The sequence below is a fragment of the Heteronotia binoei genome, chromosome 19 (assembly GCF_032191835.1).
Source record: "Heteronotia binoei isolate CCM8104 ecotype False Entrance Well chromosome 19, APGP_CSIRO_Hbin_v1, whole genome shotgun sequence".
Classification (NCBI taxonomy): domain Eukaryota; kingdom Metazoa; phylum Chordata; class Lepidosauria; order Squamata; family Gekkonidae; genus Heteronotia; species Heteronotia binoei.
The window spans coordinates 40,701,411-40,723,368 of record NC_083241.1 but is presented as its reverse complement, the minus strand read 5'-3'; the positions used below and the strand labels follow the sequence as shown (position 1 = coordinate 40,723,368).

The 21,958-nt window shown below is 50.3% G+C and overlaps 1 protein-coding gene across 1 annotated transcript in view; it reads right to left on the bottom strand.

The window, feature by feature from the left end:
- The window catches only part of HERC1 (HECT and RLD domain containing E3 ubiquitin protein ligase family member 1), a 159,989-nt gene that overhangs the window by 120,437 nt on the left and 17,594 nt on the right, over positions 1-21,958 (bottom strand). The window contains 14 exon segments of the mRNA XM_060260258.1: positions 1,089-1,401; positions 2,192-2,363; positions 5,889-6,009; positions 6,464-6,578; positions 7,072-7,245; positions 7,381-7,602; positions 9,189-9,380; positions 10,083-10,215; positions 10,350-10,502; positions 12,805-13,026; positions 13,912-14,037; positions 17,076-17,241; positions 20,715-20,849; positions 21,074-21,245. Of these exon segments, the coding sequence (XP_060116241.1) occupies positions 1,089-1,401; positions 2,192-2,363; positions 5,889-6,009; positions 6,464-6,578; positions 7,072-7,245; positions 7,381-7,602; positions 9,189-9,380; positions 10,083-10,215; positions 10,350-10,502; positions 12,805-13,026; positions 13,912-14,037; positions 17,076-17,241; positions 20,715-20,849; positions 21,074-21,245 (2,416 nt within the window).

Below are 21,958 nucleotides of genomic sequence, written 5' to 3'. Positions count from 1 at the left end.
CGAACTGTTAGACTGTTTCTTCTTGTTTTACTGTTTTAACTATTGTAAATTATTGAATATGTATTTTAATATTTACTAATCTTATTGTTCTGGATTTTATGTTGTAAGCTGCCCTGAGCCCGCCTTGGTGGGGAGGGCGGGATATAAATCGAATAAATAAATAAATATTTGAAAGGCTGTCATTTAGAGGAGGGCAAGGAGCCGTTCCACTTGGCAGCCAGGACAGGACCCGAAGTAATAGACTCAAATTACAAGCAGAATTAGGATATTAGGAAAAAAATTTTTTACGGTCAGAGCAGTTCAGAGTAGAACCAGCCACCTAAGAAGGTGGTGAAGCTCTCCTTCTTTGGCAGTCTTCAAAATGCGGCTGGATGATTATTTGTCAGAGATTTAATTTTAATTTAATTTTTTTTATTTATACCCTGCTCTATCCTGCAAGCGGGCTCAGGGCAGCTTACAGCAGTAAAAACAAAGATCAGAATTAAAACATCGTTAAGACATCATGGAAACAGTTTCAAGAGTCAAAACAGCATATTCAGACAAGACGGACGCTATTTCAGGCTGTGAGCGGCAAACAGACAACAGCACGTATGGCCAATGACTGTCAGCTCCATATAAGCACCAAGAGTGCAAAATGGTGGGAGGAAGTGAAGGCATTCAGAGGGATGCCCGCCAGATCAATTAAAAGCCTGGTGGAAGAGCTCCATCTTGCAAGCCCCGCAGGGCTCGAATCTCCAAGGGGAGCTCATTCCACTGATAGATTTGACACAGAGCAGGGGGTTAGACTAGGGCAGGGGTAGGGAACGTTGGCTCTCCAGATGTTTTTTGCCTACAACTCCCATCAGCCCCAGCCACTGACCATGCTGGCTGGGGCTGATGGGAGTTGTAGGCAAAAAAAACATCTGGAGAGACAACCTTCCCTACCCCTAGACTAGGGTCTGTGTGGCCCCTTCCAACTCTATGATTCTACGAGTTCTTTAAAACCAAATAAAATCTTTGGAACGAAACAAAACCACAACCGGGGGGGAGAGGGGGCAGGGGGAGAACAAGCTAACCGCTCGCTCTCATACACAGCTCGACGCTCTCACCTGGTCATCAGCCCCGACCCTTCCGGAGTGCCCGCCGACGGCTGCTGCTGCAGCTGCCCCTCCTCCCTGCGCTTCTGCAGCTCCTCGATCACGGGGCTGACCCCAAGGATCAGCAAGGCGCACCTGTGGATCACCGAGTTGCAGGCAGCAGTGTACACGTCCTGACCCTCGGGGAGGTCTCTGCTGTCTCGGCGCTCCTGCTGGGACGGAGGGGGCTGCTCGTCCGCTCGAGCCCCCACCCCCCCGCCGTTAATTCGCTCTCGGTCTCGACTGCGAGCGACCTCACGGGCTGATAGGAAACATTGAAATATTTCTGTAGCGTGCAACACAAAAGAAAACAGGATGTCTTAAACTTCTAGGCAAGGCTCGAGGGCGACAACAAACATCTTCAGGCAAAGTTATCAGATGTACAGACTGACTCCAGGTGAGAAGAAGGTTGTAGATTTATACCCCGCCCTTCTCTCTGAATCGGAGTCTCAGAGTGGCTCACAATCTCCTCTATCTTCTCCCCACACAACAGACACCCTGTGAGGTGGGTGGAGCTCAGAGAGCTCTGAAGAAGAAGACTGCAGATTTATACCCCGCCCTTCTCTCTGAAGCGGCTTACAGTCTCCTATATCTTCTCCCCCACAACAGACACCCTGTGAGGCAGAGGGGGCTGAGAGGGTTCTCCCAGAAGCTGCCCTTTCAAGGACAGAGTCTCAGAGTGGCATACAATCTCCTTTACCTTCCTCCCCCACAACAGACACCCTGTGAGGCAGAGGGGGCTGAGAGGGCTCTCCCAGAAGCTGTCCTTTCAAGGACAGTCTCAGAGCGGCTCACAATCTCCTTTATCTTCCTTCCCCACAACAGACACCCTGTGAGGTGGGTGGGACTGAGAGAGCTCTCACAGCAGCTGCCCTTTCAAGGACAACCTCTGCCAGAGCTATGGTTGACCCAGGCCATTCCAGCAGCCGCAAGTGGAGGAGTGGGGAATCAAACCCGGTTCTCCCAGATCAGAGTCCGCACTCTTCACCAATACACCAAACTGGCTCCCATTTATCTTTTCAGGGGGGCTCCCGACCATGCGGCTACCGCCAGATCCTGCCCCTGAGCCAACTCACTGCCTGCGGTCATCATTTCGTGCTCCCTTTCCTCCTCTTCGTCTTCTTGCTCCAGGTGCCCTTCTCCTCGTTCCCTCTCCGCCTGCTCTTCCATTTCCGCTTCCTCGTCAATGGTCCGAGTAAAGGGCTGCTCTTGGCTCTCTCGGTCGGCAGAGTCCGGGTTTTCAGACATCTTAAGGGGAGGAGGGGGAGAAGCAGAATCGTATCATTGTGTGAAGAAGTAGATTCCCGTAAAGCAACGGGGTTCTAGGAAAGTGATGGGCGTTTAAGGACGTGCCAAGCTCCCGGGCAATGATGATCACTCAGATGTCATCCTGAGTGACGGGAGAGTTGCATGATTCTTCTGCAGAATGTGGCTGGCTGGGTACACAGCAAAGCAGTAGCCCAACTACTCAGCCAAGAACACAGAATGGTTATATTTCAGAGAGCAGCCGCGTTGGTCTGCAGTAGAAGATGCAGAAGGTTAGACTGGATTTATATCCCGCCCTTCAGTTGAGAGTGGCTTACAAATTCCTTCCCTTCCTCTCCTCACAAGAAGATGACTGAAGATTTCTGCCCCACACTTCTCTCTGAATCAGAGTCTCAGAGCGGTTTACAATCTCTATATCTTCTCCTCCCACAACAGACACCCTGTGAGGTAGGTGGGGCTGAGAGAGCTCTGAAGAAGAAGACTGCAGATTTATACCCCGCCCTTCTCTCTGAATCAGAGTCTCAGAGCGGCTCACAATCTCCTATATCTTCTCCTCCCACTACAGACAACCTGTGAGGTGGGTAGGGCTGAGAGAGCTTTGAAGAAGAAGACTGCAGATTTTTCCCCCCGCCCTTCTCCCTGAATCATAGTCTCAGAGTGGCTTACAATCTCCTTTACCTTCCTCCCCCACAACAGACACCCTGTGAGGTGGGTGGGGGCTAAGAGGTCTCTCACAGCAGCTGCCCTTTCAAGGACAACCTCTGCCAGAGCTATGGTTGACCCAAGGCCATCCCAGCAGCTGCAAGTGGAGGAGTGGGGAATCAAACCCGGTTCTCCCAGATAAGAGTCTGCACACTTAGAGCTATGGCTGACCCAAGGCCATTCCAGCAGCTGCAAGTGAAAGAGTGGGGAATCCCACCCGGTTCTCCCAGATAAGAGTCTGTGCACTTAGAGCTATGGCTGACCCAAGGCCATTCCAGCAGCTGCAAGTGAAAGAGTGGGGAATCCAACCCGGTTCTCCCAGATAAGAGAGCTATGGCTGACTCAAGGCCATTCCAGCAGGTGCAAGTGGAGGAGTGGGGAGTCAAGCATGGTTCTCCCAGATAAGAGTCTGCACACTTAGAGCTGTGGCTGACCCAAGGCCATTCTAGCAGCTGCAAGTGGAGGAGTGGGGAATCAAACCCGGTTCTCCCAGATAAGAGTCTGCACACTTAGAGCTATGGCTGACTTAAGGCCATTCCAGCAGCTGCAAGTGAAGGAGTGGGGAATCCCACCCGGTTCTCCCAGATAAGAGTCCGCGCACTTAACCACTACACCAAACTGGCTCTCCACCAAACTGGCTCTGACAACAGACATCCTGTGAGGAAGGTGGGACTGAGAGAGCTTTGAGAGAACTGTGATTGACCCAAGGCCACCCAGCTGGCAACATGTGGAGGAGGAGTGGGGGGAATCAAACCCGGTTCTCTAGATTAGAGTCCACCATTCTTAAACACTACACCAAACTGGCTAGAAGACTTAGATCGAAGTCCAGAACCTTAGAGACCGACAAGATTTTTTTCGCTTATAACTTTCATGAGTGTCTGACAAAGGGAGATTTGACTCTGGGAAGCTCATATTCCAACAATCTTGTTTCTCTCTAAAGTGCTCCTGGACAGCTCCACCATCCGGAGCTATGTACCACTTCAGAAGAGATTTGCAGTGCCAGCACAACACCTCCCACTCTCTACTTTTGTGGTGACTGGATATATACAACTTCAGTTACTCAAGGGATCATTGCAGTTATCTTGGGAATGCCACAGACTACTTAACCAGGCAGTAAATGAAGAAGAAAGAATTAAGAAAGAAGAAAGAAAGAGGAAAGAAGAATGAAGATGATAATGGATGACGATGATATTGGATTTATATCCCACCCTATACTCTGAATCTCAAAGTCTCAAAGCGGTCACAATCTTCTTTACCTTCCCGCACACACACACACACACAACAGACACCCTGTAAGGTGGGTGGGGCTGAGAGAGCTCTGACAGAAGCTGCCCTTTCAAGGACAGTTCTGCCAGAGCTATGGCTGACCCAAGGCCATTCCAGCAGCTGCAACTGGAGGAGTGGGGAATCAGAAGATGAAGAAGAAGATATTGGATTTATATCCCGCCCTCCACTCCAAAGAGTCTCAGAGCGGCTCACAATCTCCTTTCCCTTCCTCCCCCACAACAGACACCCTGTGAGGTAGATGAAGATATTGGATTTATATCCCGCCCTCCACTCCGAAGAGTCTCAGAGCGGCTCACAATCTCCTTTACCTTCCTCCCCCACAACAGTCACCCTGTGAGGTGGGTGGGGCTGGAGAGGGCTCTCACGGCAGCTGCCCTTTCAAGGACAACTTCTGCCAGAGCTATGGCTGACCCAAGGCCATGCTAGCAGGTGCAAGTGGAGAAGCGGGGAATCAAACCCGGTTCTCCCAGATAAGAGTCCGCACACTTAACCACTACACTAAACTGGCTCTCAATTAAGAGCAGTTCAAACAGCTCCTATAATCCAACAGCAAATTGTATTGAAAGACAGAGCATCTGTTCGGACCCCACTGAACTGAAGAGCAGATAGCCGACTTCTAGCTTGACGTTTTCAGTGGACTAAGGACAAGCTACAGGGAACCTGGCACCCTCAAGGACCACGCCCGATAAAACCACCACGCTAGGTCTAGTTTTCCATTGGGGTAGCCCAAGAAAGCAGGAGAAGCAGTAGGACAGGCAAGAGAAAGCTCCCCATCCTAGAACTCCTCTACTACCTGGGCTCGGTAGGGAAGCCTGCCAGCTGTTTCTGCATCGAGCTGCAGGAAGGAACAACTGAGGGCCTCCTTCTTCCAATGTTGCATGCATTATTTTAAACGTTATCGTCTTTATAATATAACGAGTCCGGTACAAGGTGCTGGTTATTACCTTTAAAGCCCTATATGGCCCAGGACCTGCCTACCTTAGGGACCGTCTCTTCCCATATGTCCCCCAGAGAGTACTGCGATCTAGCTCTCGAAATCTGCTGGTAATCCCCGGGCCAAAGGAGGCCCGGTTGAAGTCAACCAGGGACAGGGCCTTCTCAATCACAGCCCCTTGCTGGTGGAACCAGTTACCGGAAGAGGTCAGGGCCCTGCGGGATATTGGACAGTTCCGCAGGGCCTGTAAGACAGTCCTCTTCCGGTTGGCTTATAACTGACTGGCACCGAAACACCGAAATACTGAAGGACGTCTATAGATAGCACACAGATATGGATATTAATGTTTTAACTATGTAATTTTTTATTGTATTTTAATTCTGAATTTTATTTTTAGAACTTTTATGCTGTGAGCTGCCCTGAGCCCGCTTTGGTGGGGTAGGGCGGGATATAAATCAAATCAAATAAAATAATAAAGAAATAAAGAAATTTAAAAAGTGGTTCAATCAGGCAGACTTCTGTTTACAGATGCTTCCCCACAACGGACAGAAAGAGCATTGTGACAACATTCTCTCCAGCCTCACCCATCTCTCTCTGGAGGACGACCTCGTCTGAATAAGTTCCATGTTCTTGCAAGCCAGCAAACGACTCCGGACCTTATAGACGCACCGATAGACCTCTACTAGTGCTTTGCCAGGCTGATACCTAAAAAGACATATGTTTATTTATTTATTTAAAACAGTTTTAAAGCCACCTTTCCACCCAATCAGGTCCATGAAGGCAGCACAAGTTCCATATAGGTGAGAGATGATGATGATGAATGAGGATGATATTGGATGTGTATCCCGCCCTTCACTCTGAATCTCAGAGAGGCTCACAATCTCCTTTTCCTTCCCACAATAGACACCCTGCGACGTGGGTGGGGCTGAGAGAGCTCTGACAGAAGCTGCTCTTTTCAAGGACAGCTCTGAAAGAGCTATGGTTGATCCAAGGCCCCTCCAGAAGCTGCAAGTGGAGGAGTGGGGGAATCAAACCCGCTTCTCCCAGATAAGAGTCTGCACACTTAACCCCTACACTAAACTGGCTTTTAGAAAAGTGAGATGGATAGTGCCTCAACAACAGACAGAAATATCTCAAGCTGGTTTTTTTGGTTACTTACCTGCTCTCACCACTTGCTTGACTAAGTAAATTTGTATGTTTCAGCAGAGCAGCGAGAACGAATCTAGAGACGGTATCCAAAAGTGACTCGTTGCTTAAGGTGGCGCTGTCCCAATCTACAGAGGTGTAGGAGGAAAACATAACAAATCGCTGTTCCCTGAGATATTGCAGTTTGAACAATAATGCAACTACCTAGCAGCCTCCTGTTTTATCCTCAGTGACATAAACCCAAGTGTCCAGAGATAGGAAATAACATGGGCTTGACTCAAGGCATGCTGAAAGAGACTGAAGGGATTAAGGATTACAACAATTGCTGGCATGTGACAGGTAAAATGCTTCAGAAGTCCATTTAATTCAGGAAACAGGGTGGTGGAGAGGGAGACACACTACTGCACTCTCCACTAAGCTCAGCACTCAGCTGCTCTTTGACTCCAGGTCTCCTAACTTCTCCAGCCCAGGCACTGAGTCATACCACTTCCCAGCACTGACTAAAAGGAAGCTTGACTACTGTAATGCGCTCTACCTGGGGCCACCCTTGAAGGCTATTTGGAAGCTTCTACTGGTCCATAATACAGCAATGTCAGAAAACCGAACAGAACATTTCCTCACCTTTGCTGATGGCGTAATCTTGCATGCTCATCCAGAGGCTCCGGGCAGGCTCCTTGGCGCAGCCCAAGGCCAGGTCCACAAAGACCGAGACTCCCGGCTGAAGCTTGTAGTCAAAAGGCTTCTGCTCTTCGTTGCCGGAGAGGGCCACCTCCAACAAGGAGCTCGTGGATTTGTCTAAGGGCAAAGGGAACGAGTGGACAGAGGCCTCTGGAAACTGGAAGGACCTCTCTCCCGAGGCAGGCCTTCCCAGCCTTCCGGCTCCCACAGGCTGCCTCCTCAAAGCTCCTACTGCAGAACTGAGCTGCTTACCCAGCTGAGGGATATCCATTTCCACTCCATCGCTGAACAGGGGTGTTTTCAACCAGTAGGCGGTATCTTGTTCCTCGGGAGACACGGGGGAGCCCTGCAGCATCCCGCCCAGACAGCGGCCGATGAGCAGGGCGATGGTCCTCTCCAGGTCGACCAGCCATACCCATGACTGGGCCGGCTGGGGCAAGGGCACTCCGGCGGGATCGACAAGCTCCGGCCCACCTGAAAAATACGAAGCGATAATTTCCCACCTTTAAACGTTCTTGGCGTGCAGTCGTCCGTTTCAGGAATGGGAGCTCCAGCGCTTTCCTGCCACAAACAAAACCCTCTTCTCTGCATGCTGCGAACGTCTTCACGCACACGGCTTGCCGCTGCTGAGACGAGCAGGGGTCTGTGGAGCAAAATGCATCTCACACGAAGCTGCCTTTTCGGAATCAGACCTTGGGTCCATTGAACTGCGTACTCAGACTGGCAGCAGCTCCCCAGGGTCTCAGGCAGGGGTCTTTCACATCACTTCTTGCCCGGTCCTTTGAACTGAAGGTGTCAAGCATTGAACCTAGGACCTTCCGCATGCCAAACAGGCACGCTGCCTGTGAGCCACAGCCGCTCTCCAGGGCTTCTTTGAGTGAAATGCCAGATAAGAAGAAGAAGATTGCAGATTTATACCCTGCCTTTCTCTCTGAATCAGAGACTCAGAGCGGCTTACAATCTCCCATATCTTCTTCCCCCCACAACAGACACCTTGTGAGGTGGGTGGGGCTGAGAGAGCTCTGACAGAAGCTGCCCTTTCAAGGACAACTCCTGCGACAGCAATGGCTAATCCAAGGCCATTCCAGCAGCTGAAAGTGGAGGAGTGGGGAAATCAAACCCGGTTCTCCCAGATAAGAGTCCTTGCACCTAAGAAGGTATTGGATTTATATCTTGCCCTATGACTCTCAGAGTTTCAGAACAGCTCACAATCTCCTTTACCTTCCCCCACCCCAAACAGACACCCTGTGAGGTGAGTGGGGCTGAGAGGGCTCTCACAGCAGCTGCAAGTGGAGGAGAGGGGGAATCAAACCCGGTTCTCCCAGATAAGAGTCTGCACACTTAGAGCTATGGCTGACCCAAGGACATTCCAGCAGGTGCAAGTGGAGGAGTGGGAAATCCAACCCGGTTTTCTCAGATAAGAGTCTGCACACTTAAGAGCTATGGCTGGCTGACCCAAGGACATTCCAGCAGCTGCAAGTGGAGGAGAGGGGGAATCAAACCCGGTTCTCCCAGATAAGAGTCCTTGCACCTAAGAAGATATTGGATTTATATCCTGCCCTATGACTCTCAAGAGTTTCAGAACAGCTCACAATCTCCTTTACCTTCCCCCACCCCGAACAGACACCCTGTGAGGTGGGTGGGGCTGAGAGGGCTCTCACAGCAGCTGCCCTTTCAAGGACAACTCTGCCGGAGCTATGGCTGACCCAAGGCCATTCCAGCAGCTGAAAGTGGAGGAGCGGGGGAAGCAAACCTGGTTCTCCCAGATAAGAGTCTGCGCACTTAACCATCACACCAAACTGGCTCTCCAAAATAAAAACAGCAAACACTGATGGGCTCTCCCACAAAGGGTGCAGCTGAGCTCAGAAACAGCCATGCTATGCATCCTCTGAAACAAATCTGTTCTGAATACTCCCAGACGGGCAGGAAATCACTTCCTAAGGACAGGTGCCCCACGGAGGAAAGGGGGTGTCAACAAGCAAAACCGAGTCGAGGCTCCTCCCGCTCAGATCGCCAAGCGCCCATTTTTTATTTCGGAAAGGGGGAGGGGGCTATCGCACCATGAAGAGGCCACTGCAGCTCCTGATCTTCTAAAAGGGCGGCGGCTGGCAGAAGTCTGTTCAGGCGGTCGAGAGGGGGCAGCAGGTCGAGAAGGTAGCTCAAGAGAGGCCGGGCGACCGACACCGGAAGCAGCAGTAGGGCGTTTGCGATCTGGCAGAGCATGCTGCCTGCTGCAGACACGTAGACGACATCTGCAAGGGGGGGGGGAGAGAGGAGCATCACGGAGCAGCTCTGCACTGGAGCTTCATAAGAACAAAAGAGAAGCCATGTTGGATCAGGTCGATGGCCCACCCAGTCCAACACACTGTGTCCCACAGTGGCCAAAACCCAGGGGCCATCAGGAGGTCCACCAGCAGGCCCAGAACTCCAGAAGCCCTCCCACTCTTGCCCCAAGAAAACAGGGCATCACTGCCCCAGACATAAGAACAGAAGAGAAGCCATGCTGGATCAGGTCAATGGCCCACTCAGTCCAACACTCTGTGTCCCACAGTGGCCAAAACCCAGGGGCCATCAGGAGGGGGCCCAGAACTCCACCAGCGGGCCCAGAACTGCAGAAGCCCTCCCACTCTTGCCCCGAAAGCACCAAGAAAACAGAGCATCACTGCCCCAGACATAAGAACAGAAGAGAAGCCATGTTGGATCAGGTCGATGGCCCACTCAGCCCAACACTCTGTGTCCCACAGTGGCCAAAACCCAGGGGCCATCAGGAGGTCCACCAGTGGGGCCAGAACTCCAGAAGCCCTCCCACTCTTGCCCCCCCCCAAGCACTAAAAATGCAGAGCATCACTGCCTCAGGCAGAGCGTTCCATCTATGACTTGTGGCCAACAGCCACTGATGGACCTCTGCTTCCACGCTGCTTCCAGAGCCGCTGGCCCCGGTCACTCAGACGCACCTCTCAGCTTTTCCCCAACGCTGCCGTTCCAAGAGCTTTCCTTGAGCAGGGTGGCGGATCGGGAATAGATGTCCGTGGCGTGAGGAAGCAGAAGCTGGAGGTGCTTGTGGAGGAGCGCCACGCTGCTGGAAGTCTGGGAGCCAGAGAAACAAGAACCACGAGTGGCCTTGAGCCAGACGCAGGCCAGGCCTCCCTCAGTGCTGACTATCCTCCCCGCCACCCCCTTAAGCAGGCTTGCTGACCTGCCCGGGAGCCCGTTTTGCTCACCTCGCTCACGCTGTTGATGTGACAGTAGGCCAGAAGCTGCTTCTGCAGGGAGCACAGCAGCTCGTGGAGGTGGGCCGGCTGGCTGTTTTCGGAGGAGGATGTCCCAAGCAAGAACTTGTCGCTGTTCTTCTCCAGCTCTCCAAATGCCTGGTCCTAGGGTAGGGGCAAGGAAGTACTGGCAGGTTAAGAGCACACATCAGGCTTTAGAGACAGCACTCGGACATTTATGAACATATGAAGCTGCCTTCTACTGAATCAGACCCCCCTGGGTCCATCAAAGTCAGTATTGTCTACTCAGACTGGCATCGGCTCTCCAGGGTCTCAAGCTGAGGTTTTTCACACCTATTTGCCTGGACCCTTGTTAGCTGAAGATGCCGGGGATTGAACCTGGGACCTTCTGCTTACCAAGCAGGTGCTCTACCCCTGAGCCACAGCCCCATTCATGGCTCTCCAGGGTCTCAAGCTGAGGTTTTTCACACCTATTTGCCTGGGCCCTTGTTAGTTGATGATGCCGGGGATTGAACCTGGGACCTTCTGCTTACCAAGCAGATGCTCTACCACTGAGCCACCGTCCCTCCCCTTTTAACATTTTAAGGGTCATTCCGACCAAGGCCTCCCTACCTGGAAACATATGAATTCGTAAAATGGGAATCAGCTGAATGAGGACCAGTGTTCCCTCTAAGCTGAGTTTTTTAGCCTCCGGTCACACATTTCTTTTTCTCAGCTTAGGAAAAATGGCCCCAGAGCAAACTAGTTTATGCAGGAGCTCACGACTTTAATGCCTGTAGCTCATGAAGTCCAATTTTTCGCTCACAAGACTCCACAGCTGAGAGAGAGAGTATTGCTCTTGACAGCTGCTACGGCACTTTCAAAAGAATCACATGCTTCCTGACAGCAATTTAAACCCAACACAGTCATCACACCGCAACACCGCCTAGTCAATTAGATGCGTCTACATGGTTATGTCCCAATTCCAGTTCAGGTCAAACAATGCCGGGACCACGGAGGTTAACAATCAGGAAACGACAGAAAAGGTACTCTCCGTGTTACAAAACGATATCAAAATATAATGACAATGTTTCCATTCATGACACAGTATCACAATGTAAATTTCAGTAACAGATTCAGTGACAAAATACCATCCAAAGCACACAACTTCACCACTGTCCATAAGATGATATCAGGTTCTTTCCAAACAATACAGTCCGACGATGCAAAACCGCTTCATTCTTGTTTCGGATCCTTATGATCCTTCCTCTGGGACCGTCTTATTAATTTTGAATGCAGTAGCCTGATGGTGCCTTATTTCTTCACTATACACTGTTTTCCAGGCTGCCTCTAATTTATTTCATTACTAGAACGCTACTGTTCTTGCTCCATCTTTCAGCATTTCACTGTGTTCCCTCACACTGGCAGCAGATTTCCAGGGTCTCTTTTGAATCACTTGCTACCCAGTCCTTCCCGCTGGGGATTGAAACTGGGGCCTTCTGCATGCCAAGCAGAGGCTCTGCCACTGAGCCACAGCCCCAATTCAAGGTTTTTCACTTCATCTACTGCATGGTCCTTTCAGCTGGAGATGCCGGGAACTGAACTCGGGACCTTCTGCAGGCCAAGCAGAGAATCTGCCACAGCCACAGCCCTTCCCACCTTGATTGGTACAAAAAGTTTAGTTCAGGGGTGGCTAACGGTAGCTCTCGATTTGTTTGCCTACAACTCCCATCACTCCCAGCCAGCACGGCCAATGGCTGGGGCTGATGGGAGTTGTAGGCAAAAACATCTGGAGAGCTACCATTGGCCACCCCTGGTTCAGTTTATTCGATATGTATCCGCCCTCCCCGCCGAAGCAGGCTCAGGGCGGCTCACAATACATGGTAAAGTCACAATAAAACAGTTAAACATTGAATCAAAACAGTTGAAACAATATAACCAACCTAATTCAATGCTAATTACCATTTAGTTACAGATAGTGTTCAGTATTCTTAGGCATCCTTTAGAGCTAATATATTGGAAAGTTAACTGAAATAAGACGGCCTTGCAAAACGCAAGGCTCCGACCGCCTCATATGAACATATGAAGCTGCCTTATACTGAATCAGACCCTTGGTCCATCAAAGTCAGTATTGTCTTCTCAGACTGGCAGCGGCTCTCCAGGGTCTCAAGCTGAGGTTTTTCACGCCTATTTGTCTGGACTCTTTTTTGGAGATGCCAGGGATTGAACCTGGGACCTTCTGCTTCCCAAGCAGATGCTCTATCACTGAGCCACAGCCCCCTTCATGGCTCTCCAGGGTCTCAAGCTGAGGTTTTTCACACCTATTTGCCTGGACCCTTTTTTGGAGATGCCGGGGATTGAACCTGGGACCTTCTGCTTCCCAAGCAGATGCTCTACCACTGAGCCACCATCCTGAGCCTCAGATAATAACAACACATTAAAAACAAAATTCAAGATACGAACTTACGGTATAGAACCCTAAATTTCGCAAGAGAGTCTTCATTAGAATTTCAGCCAGATGAGTGTCCGGGTGGTTACTCTGGGCGCTGTACATTGGATCGGAGATATTCCCGTAAGCAATACACAGAGAGGAAACGTCGGTGGCATCAGAGGGCGAGCTATAGCCAAGCAAGGAGGCGACGTGAGTATGATCCTGCAAACTCGTCAGTATGATATCCAACTGCATTCTCTGAAGGGGGGAAGAAAGAAAAGAGGGGTGGCACTTTAAGAAGAAGAAGATGATACTGGATTTATATCCCGCCCTCCACTCCGAAGAGTCTCAGAGTGGCTCACAATCTCCTTTCCCTTCCTCCCCCCACAACAGACACCCTGTGAGGTAGATGAAGATATTGGATTTATATCCCGCCCTCCACTCCAAAGAGTCTCAGAGCGGCTCACAATCTCCTTTCCCTTCCTCCCCCCACAACAGACACCCTGTGAGGTAGATGAAGATATTGGATTTATATCCCGCCCTCCACTCCAAAGAGTCTCAGAGCGGCTCACAATCTCCTTTCCCTTCCTCCCCCACAAACAGAACCCTGTGAGGTGGGTGGGGTTGAGAGGACTCTCCCAGAAGCTGCCCTTTCAAGGACAGAGTCTCAGAGCCGCCTACAATCTCCTTTACCGTCCCTACCCCACACAACAGACACATTGTGAATGGGTGGGGCTGAGAAAGCTCTCACAACAGCTGCCCTTTCAAGGACAGAGACTCAGAGCAGCCTACAATCTCCTTTACCTTCCCCCCCCCACACAAAACAGACACCCTGTGAGGTGGGTGGGGCAGAGTACTCTCCCAGAAGCTGCCCTTTCAAGGTCAGAACCTCAGAGCAGTCACAATCTTCTTTACCCTTCCCCCCCGACACACACACACAACAAACACCCTGTGAGGTAGATGGGGCTGAGAGAACTCTCCCAGAACTGCCCTTTCAAGGACAACTCTGTGAGAACGATGGCGGACTTATTTTGTGAAATTTTTCATAACATTAAAAAAAAAAAAGACAATCCCCTTACATTGCTTATTGGCCATCCCATCCTATTGCCTCAGTAAACAACCGGTCGTTCGGAGGCTTCTTACCTGCCCTTTCGACAGACTCTCCCACCTGTCGGGCCCCTGGGGCAGGAGCGAGTGCAGCAATTCCATTCTCTCTCTCAACGGAGGCAGCAGCATGGTAGCTCCTACCGACAGAGTCTCTATTACCACCTGAAAGGGGAGGAGGAGACCTCGTTGTGAACATGTCAGCAACAACTAGAACGTGTTTGGGGGGTTTGGGGGGGGGAGGGGCTGATTAGGTGGAAAAGCAGCATAGAAACGTTTCAAATCAAAGAAACATTTGCACCCCTAATTCTGTGCTTTCAGCCCCTGAATGCTCTGGTTTCGGTTTATCGCTTGAAAACACCGCTCGCGTGATCTACACGAGCTGCTGGAGCAGCTGCCTGCAGTCTAAGGCTAAGCTCTGCGTCTAAGTTTAAGCTCTGAGTCTCTCCTACGGGGCTGGGGCCTATCTCAAGGCACCGAGGGTGCTGAACAGAGCTGACCACTACGGGTGTATCTCAGGGCACAAACTGCAGCTCTATAACTAAACCAGCCCTAGCGGTCAGAATTTCTGTTGAGGCTGCCCAGCAGTCACGTTTTAGGAATGCCCAGAGCTTTATTTATTTGATTTATATCCCGCCCTCCCCAACGAGGCGGGCTCAAAGCGGCTTACAACATCAAATCACAGAACAATAAAATTAATAAATATTAAGATACATATTGGACATATGAAGCTGCCTTCTACTGAATCAGACCCTCTTGGATCCATCAAAGTCAGTATTGTCTACTCAGACTGGCAGCGGCTCTCCAGGGTCTCAGGCTGAGGTTTTTCACACCTATTTGCCTGGACCCTTTTTTGGAGATGCCGGGGATTGAACCTGGGACCTTCTGCTTCCCAAGCAGATGCTCTACCACTGAGCCACCATCCCTCCCCAATATGAAGCTGCCGTATACTGAATCAGACTCCTGGTCCATCAAAGTCAGTATTGTCTACTCAGACTGGCAGCGGCTCTCCAGGCTCTCAAGCTGAGGTTTTTCACACCTATTTGCCTGGACCCTTTTTTGGAGATGCCGGGGATTGAACCTGGGACCTTCTGCTTCCCAAGCAGATGCTCTACCACTGAGCCACCATCCCTCCCCAATATGAAGCTGCCATATACTGAATCAGACTCCTGGTCCATCAAAGTCAGTATTGTCTACTCAGACTGGCAGCGGCTCTCCAGGGTCTCAAGCTGAGGTTTTTCACACCTATTTGCCTGGACCCTTTTTAGTTGGAGATGCCAGGGATTGAACCTGGGACCCTCTGCTTCCCGAGCAGATGCTCTACCACTGAGCCACCGTCCCTCCCCGATTATATTCAATAACTTACAATAATTAAAACAATAAAACAGAGCAGAACAGAACAGGTCTATCGGTTTGGTGCTATTCTGACGGCCTTCCTCCGCAGCTCTTAAACGCCAGTCAGCTGTATGCCAATCGGAAGAGGACAGTCTTGCAGGCCTTGCGGAACTGCCCGAGGCTCCGCAAGGCCCTCACCTCCTCCAGTAACTGGTTCCACCAGCAGGGGGCAGTGATTGAAAAGGCCCTATCTCTGGTTGACTTCAGTCAGGCCTCTTTCGGCCCGGGGATTACAAGCAGGTTCTGAGATCCAGATCTCTCTGGGGAACATGTGGAGAGAGCAGGGATGCGCAGGAATGCAGTTCCGGCTGGTTTGGTGTCAGGGGTGTGTGGCCTTATGCAAATAAGTTTTTGCTGGGCTTTTTCTACACCCCCCCCCCCCCGAATGCCTCTCCAGTTTTGAGCACGCGCAGAAGTAACGAACGCCTTGAACTGAATGCCTCCGGCTAGCCCAATCACATCAGATCTTGGAAGCTAAGCAGAGTCGTTAGTTTGTGACTCGTCCTTGGACGGGAGGGCCACCAAGGAAGCCCAGGGTTGCTACGCACAGGCGGGCAATGGCAAAGCCACCTCTGAACATCTCTTGCCTTGACCTGAATGTCTCAGGACAGCCCCATATTGCTGGAGCTTACCAGGGTCTGCTCTGGTTAGCAATGCTCCCTCTAAGCTATGGAGTTTTGTGGGCAAACATTCTACTTCATGAGCTACTGGCCTTAAAGTTGTGAGCGAGCGATCTGGCTACTGCATCGATTAGTTTGCTCTGGGGACGACCTTCCTGAGCTAAAACAAAAAGGCGTGAGCCAGAGGCTAAAAAACTGTGAGCTAGCCCACACTAAGTTATCTTGATTCCACATGTGATTAACATGTGGAATTCACTGCCACAGGAGGTGGTGGCGGCCACAAGTATAGCCACCTTCAAGAGGGGTTTAGATAAAAATATGGAGCACAGGTCCATCAGTGGCTATTAGCCACAGTGTATGTGTGTATATAACATTTTTTGCCACTGTGTGACACAGAGTGTTGGACTTGATGGGCCGTTGGCCTGATCCAACATGGCTTCTCTTATGTTCTTATGTTCTTATGGAGGGAATGCCGCTGGCTAGCACTCGGATGGGAGACCACCAAGGAAGTCCGGGATCGCTACGCAGAGGCGGACGATGGCAAACCACCCCTGTTTGTCTCTTGCCTTGAAAACCCCAACCGAGTTCGCCATTAAGAGGGCTGCATCGTGACGGTGCTCTCCGCCGCCGAGATAATGGGCATACAACCTGGGAATCAGGGTTCCCTCTAAGCTGAGTTGGCATGAGCTAGCTCACAGATTTTTACCCTCCAGTTCACATGTTTTTGTCTTGGCTCGGGATGACCCCAGAACACGCTGATTTACACAGCAGCTCACAACTTTAATCCTATTTTTTTTTTGCTCACAAGGCTCCACAGCTTAGAGGGAACGTGGCTGGGAACGCACGTAGAAGAGCTGGGAACGCACGTTTTACTGCTTTAAATGCTGGCTTAGGCAGTGAATAAATAATTTATTTATTAAAGGAAGAAACAAAGAGGTCTAGACAGGGTTTTTAGTTCATCCCTGGTTGTAACACTAATTTTACATCTTCAGCATCAGTGCCTTAAGGTCTGTATTCGTATTTTATGTACATTTTAGGCGGTATCAAATTTTAGCGCATAATAATTACTGTATATTTATATTACCTTTTATTGGTTATGAATTGGACTTTTATGAATTGTTTGCTGGTCTAGGACTGTTATAAATGAATTAATAAAAAAACAGAAGAGACGGCAAAGAAGAGACTCACCTCCTGTATTTCGTCTGGGACAGATGAGTCCATCAGTCTAAACAATAAATTCCGCAGGGGGCCCGCCTGCCTCCCGAGGATGCTGGTGGCGACTCCCCCGGCTAACGCCAGAGCGAGGTGGTTGGACAGCAGCTTCAGGCAGAGCTTCAAGAAGTTGTGATGCTCCCTGCGAAAGAGAAATATGCCATTGACCCTGGCCGGCCTGCTGGCCCCATCCTCACTCAGCACCCTCTTCTCCTCCGTTTCTTTTCCCAACTCCTTCTGAGTGGGATTCCACATGGCAGAAGAGCCTTGGAGAGCTGGTTTGGTGTAGTGGTTAAGTGTGCGGACTCTCATCTGGGAGAACCGGGTTTGATTCCCCACTCCTCCACTTGCACCTGCTAGCATGGCCTTGGGCCAGCCATAGCTCTGGCAGAGGCTGTCCTTGAAAGGGCAGCTGCTGTGAAAGCCCTCTCCAGCCCCACCCACCTCACAGGGTGACTGTTGTGGGGAAGGAAGGTAAAGGAGATTGTGAGCCGCTCTGAGACTCTTCAGAGTGGAGGGCGGGATATAAATCCAATATCTTCTTCTTCATCTTCTTTTCAGATAACAGCCACAAAACAGCCAAATCGCTTCCTAATTATACTCTCTGAAAGCCCTGAACGTGGTTTGGGGAGTTTTTTGCACCACATATACGTTCCATACTTATTGAACCCTTGTTGAGGGAGCAAGTAGGAAAATCTGACGAATGCAGAACCCTTTTTCTGTTAGCTTCTCGGAACCAAATGGTGATTGAAACTGTGGCTAAATTCTTGTACCTTGCCTCTATGAGGCAAGTTATGCATTAATAGACTGGGCTATGAGTGTTTGAATTGTCCCTTCCCCACCCCCTCCTCTTATTAATATGGTTCAATATGAAGACGAAGATATTGGATTTATATCCCACCCTCCATGCTGAATCTCAGAGTGGCTCACAATCTCCTTCTAAGAGTCTGTGCACTTAACCACTACACCGAACTCGCTCTGTGGCAGATTGCACTGTGAATCATCAACACAGACACGACTCCTCAGAAAGCAAGCCCACAGAAATCAAAGGGCAAACGTCCAGAATTCAAATGGATTTATATCCCGACCTCCATGCTGAATCTCGGAGTGGTTCACAGTCTCCTTTTATCTTCCTCCCCCACAACACACACCCTGTGAGGTAGGTGGGGCTGAGACAGAACCTGCCCTTTCAAGGACAGCTGTGCGAGGGCTATGGCTGACCCATGGCTATTCCAGCAGCTGCAAGTGGAAGAGCAGGGAATCAAACCTGGTTCTCCCAGATAAGAGTCCACACACTTAACCATGACACCAAACTGGCAGTTATGCCGATAAAGGTTGTTGTTGTTACTCTCTGAAAGACCGTTAAGTCTAGTTCCAACAGCACTGCCAGGTTCTTGAGAAAAATGGAATACTAAAGTTCTTAACCTCTGAATTCAGTTCCTTCTACTGTGTTCAAGGAGTTGCTCCCAGGATATGTAGCATCAGGGAGAGGGGGCGCATACACCCCCCCCCCAAAAAAAAATACTAGCATGTTTGCTGCATGTTGACTATCCATCAAAAAGAGAAATTACTGACAGACCTTCTAGAGTAACTGCAGGTCAGCGAGAAGCGGTCATCAACGTTTCCTCCACAAACCCAAGAACGACCGCAAATTAATCACTTCACCAAATCTAAAAAAAGCATTATAGTTCCAGCGTGGCAGGTTCCAGGTTCGAAGCAGAACGGCCCTTTATCCTCAGAAAGACGACTGGCGGGAGGCGGGACCTATTCTGGGTGGCGTGGGTCCTCTAAGAAGTCACATGGCAATAAAAGGATCTTTAAGATTGCCTATCACCCTCCTATCAGGCTGAACTAGGAAACCACCTTTCGTGGAGCTAATCCAGAATCAGAAAAAGCAGTTGCAGATATCTGAAGTGTGGAATTGACAAAAATACGTTCTGCAGTTCATGATTTAAGGATTTATTCTAGAACAGGGGTAGTCAAAGTTGCTTTGTGTAAGAGCCACACAGAATTAACGTCAGATGTTTAAGAGCCACAAAACATGAATGTCAGATGTTTAAGAGCCACAAAACATGAATGCCAGATGTTTGAGAGCCACTGGACAAGAAGTAAGAGAGGAAGGAAAACAGATGTGGGAGGGAGGGAAAGGTGGAAAGAAAGCAACTTGAATGCATTCTCCAAGCCACTGGCTGGCCTGCCTTGAATAAGTGATTTAAAGAGACAAACATTCTCTCTAACCCAGCCGACAGGGCGGTGGGGGCTTCAAGAGTCACACAATATGTGTGAAAGAGCCATATGTGGCTCCCGAGCCACAGGTTGGCCACCCTTGCTCTAGAAAGTAAATGTGTATGACAGCTGGCTGAATCAGAGGGGACATGATAAACATGGTAGTCGACTGCAGGGTGACCTGAGAGAGGTTTACAAGATTCTGCATGGGATGGAGAAAGTAGAGAAAGAAGTCCTTTTCTCCCTTTCTCACAATACAAGAACTCGTGGGCACTCCATGAAATTGCTGAGCAGTCGGGTTAAAACGGATAAGAGGAAGTCCTTCTTCACCCAAAGGGTGATTAACATGTGGAATTCACTGCCGCAGGAGGTAGCGGCAGCTACAAACAAAGCCAGCTTCAAGAAGGGATTGGATAAAAATATGGAGCAGAGGTCCATCAGCGGTTATTAGCCACAGAGTGAGTGAGAGAGAGAGAGAGTGTAAGTGAGTGAGTGAGTGTGTGCGTGTGTGTATATATATATATTGGCCACTGTGTAACACAGAGTGTTGGACTGGATGGGCCACTGGCCTGATCCAACATGGCTTCTCTTATGTTCTTATGTGACACAGAGTGTTGGACTGGATGGGCCATTGGTCTGATCCAACATGGCTTCTCTTATGTTCTTCTGTGACAAAGAGTGTTGGACTGGATGGGCCATTGGCCTGATCCAACATGGCTTCTCTTACGTTCTTCTGTGACACAGAGTGTTGGACTGGATGGGCCATTGGCCTGATCCAACATGGCTTCTCTTATGTTCTTATGTGACACCGAGTGTTGGACTGGATGGGCCATTGGCCTGATCCAACATGGCTTCTCTTATGTTCTTCTGTGACAAAGAGTGTTGGGCTGGATGGGCCACTGGCCTGATCCAACATGGCTTCTCTTATGTTCTTATGTGACAGAGTGTTGGACTGGATGGGCCATTGGCCTGATCCAACATGGCTTCTCTTACATTCTTCTGTGACAAAGAGTGTTGGGCTGGATGGGCCACTGGCCTGATCCAACATGACTTCTCTTATGTTCTTATGTGACCCAGAGTGTTGGACTGGATGGGCCACTGGCCTGATCCAACATGGCTTCTCTTACATTCTTCTGTGACACAGAGTGTTGGACTGGATGGGCCATTGGCCTGATCCAACAGGGCTTCTCTTATGTTCTTATGACTAACAGTGCATTCCTAAGCGAAGTTACTACAGTCTAAGGTTTCAAAGGAGTGACTCTGTGGCAGACTGCAGCATGAATCATCAACACAGACACGACTCCTCAGAAAGCAGGCCCGCAGAAGCCAAAGGGCAGACATCCAGAATTCAAACAGAGGTGGCTCCGCAGCGGCCTTGGAAATAAATACCTGGACGAAGGGAAAGGCAAAGGCGGGACCTCGCTGTTGATTTTGTCGCAATACTGCTCGAGAAAAGAGCGGAGGTGAGAGAAGGTGCTTTCTTCGAGGTCCACGCAGTAAGGCCTGTGCCACGCCACCACTTGTCTGTGAGAAGAAAAGGCAACCGTGAAGCACACGGAACAAAAGCACCCCCACCCCGCACGCACACACACGCTTAAAAACCCCCAACAACAACAGTTTTAAAAAGGGTCTTCCTGCCAAGACAGACAGAAAGGCAGAGCGGAGGCCATCTGGTCTAACAGAAGACTTAGCAACCACACGCCCTCCACGCCCACCAGCCGCCTGTCAGCGGCACTGCCGTCACTTGCCTATCTCGAGGAAGGGCTGTCCAGGCAAGGCTGTGGGAAGTCCCGGCCGAAATCTGCTGAATCGCGACTCCGTCGAGACCGCTCCCTTTCTTGGGCTTCGTCAGGGGACCCGTGGAATTCCCCTGGCCGCACTGCCCCATGGAATTGTTACCCCAAGCGTAAACTTCGTTATCTAAATGGAATGACGACAACAACAACAAGAGTAGAACTAATTGAATATACGAAAGCAAGAAGACGACGACTGCAGATTTATGCCCCTCCCTTCTCTCTGAATCAGAGACTCAGAGGGGCTCACAATCTCCTATATCTTCTCCCCCCACAACAGGCACCCTGTGAGGTGGGTGGGGCTGAGAGAGCTCTGAAGAAGACTGCAGATTTATACCCCTCCCTTCTCTCTGAATCAGAGACTCAGAGGGGCTCACAATCTCCTATATCTTCTCCCCCCACAACAGGCACCCTGGGAGGTAGGTGGGGCTGAGAGGGCTCTGAAGAAGAAGACTGCAGATTTATACCCCTCCCTTCTCTCTGAATCAGAGACTCAGAGGGGCTCACAATCTTCTATATCTTCTCCCCCCACAACAGGCACCCTGTGAGGTGGGTGGGGCTGAGAGGGCTCTGAAGAAGAAGACTGCAGATTTATGCCCCGCCCTTCTCTCTGAATCAGAGACTCAAAGCGGCTCACAATCTCCTATATCTTCTCCCCCCACAAAAGACACCCTGTGAAGTGGGTGGGGCTGAGAAGGCTCTCACAGCAGCTGCTCTTTCAAGGACAACCTCTGCCAGAGTTATGGCTGTCCCAAGGCCATTCCAGCAGCTGCAAGTGGAGGAGTGGGGAATCCAACCCAGTTCTCCCAGATAAGAGAGCTATGGCTGACCCAAGGCCAT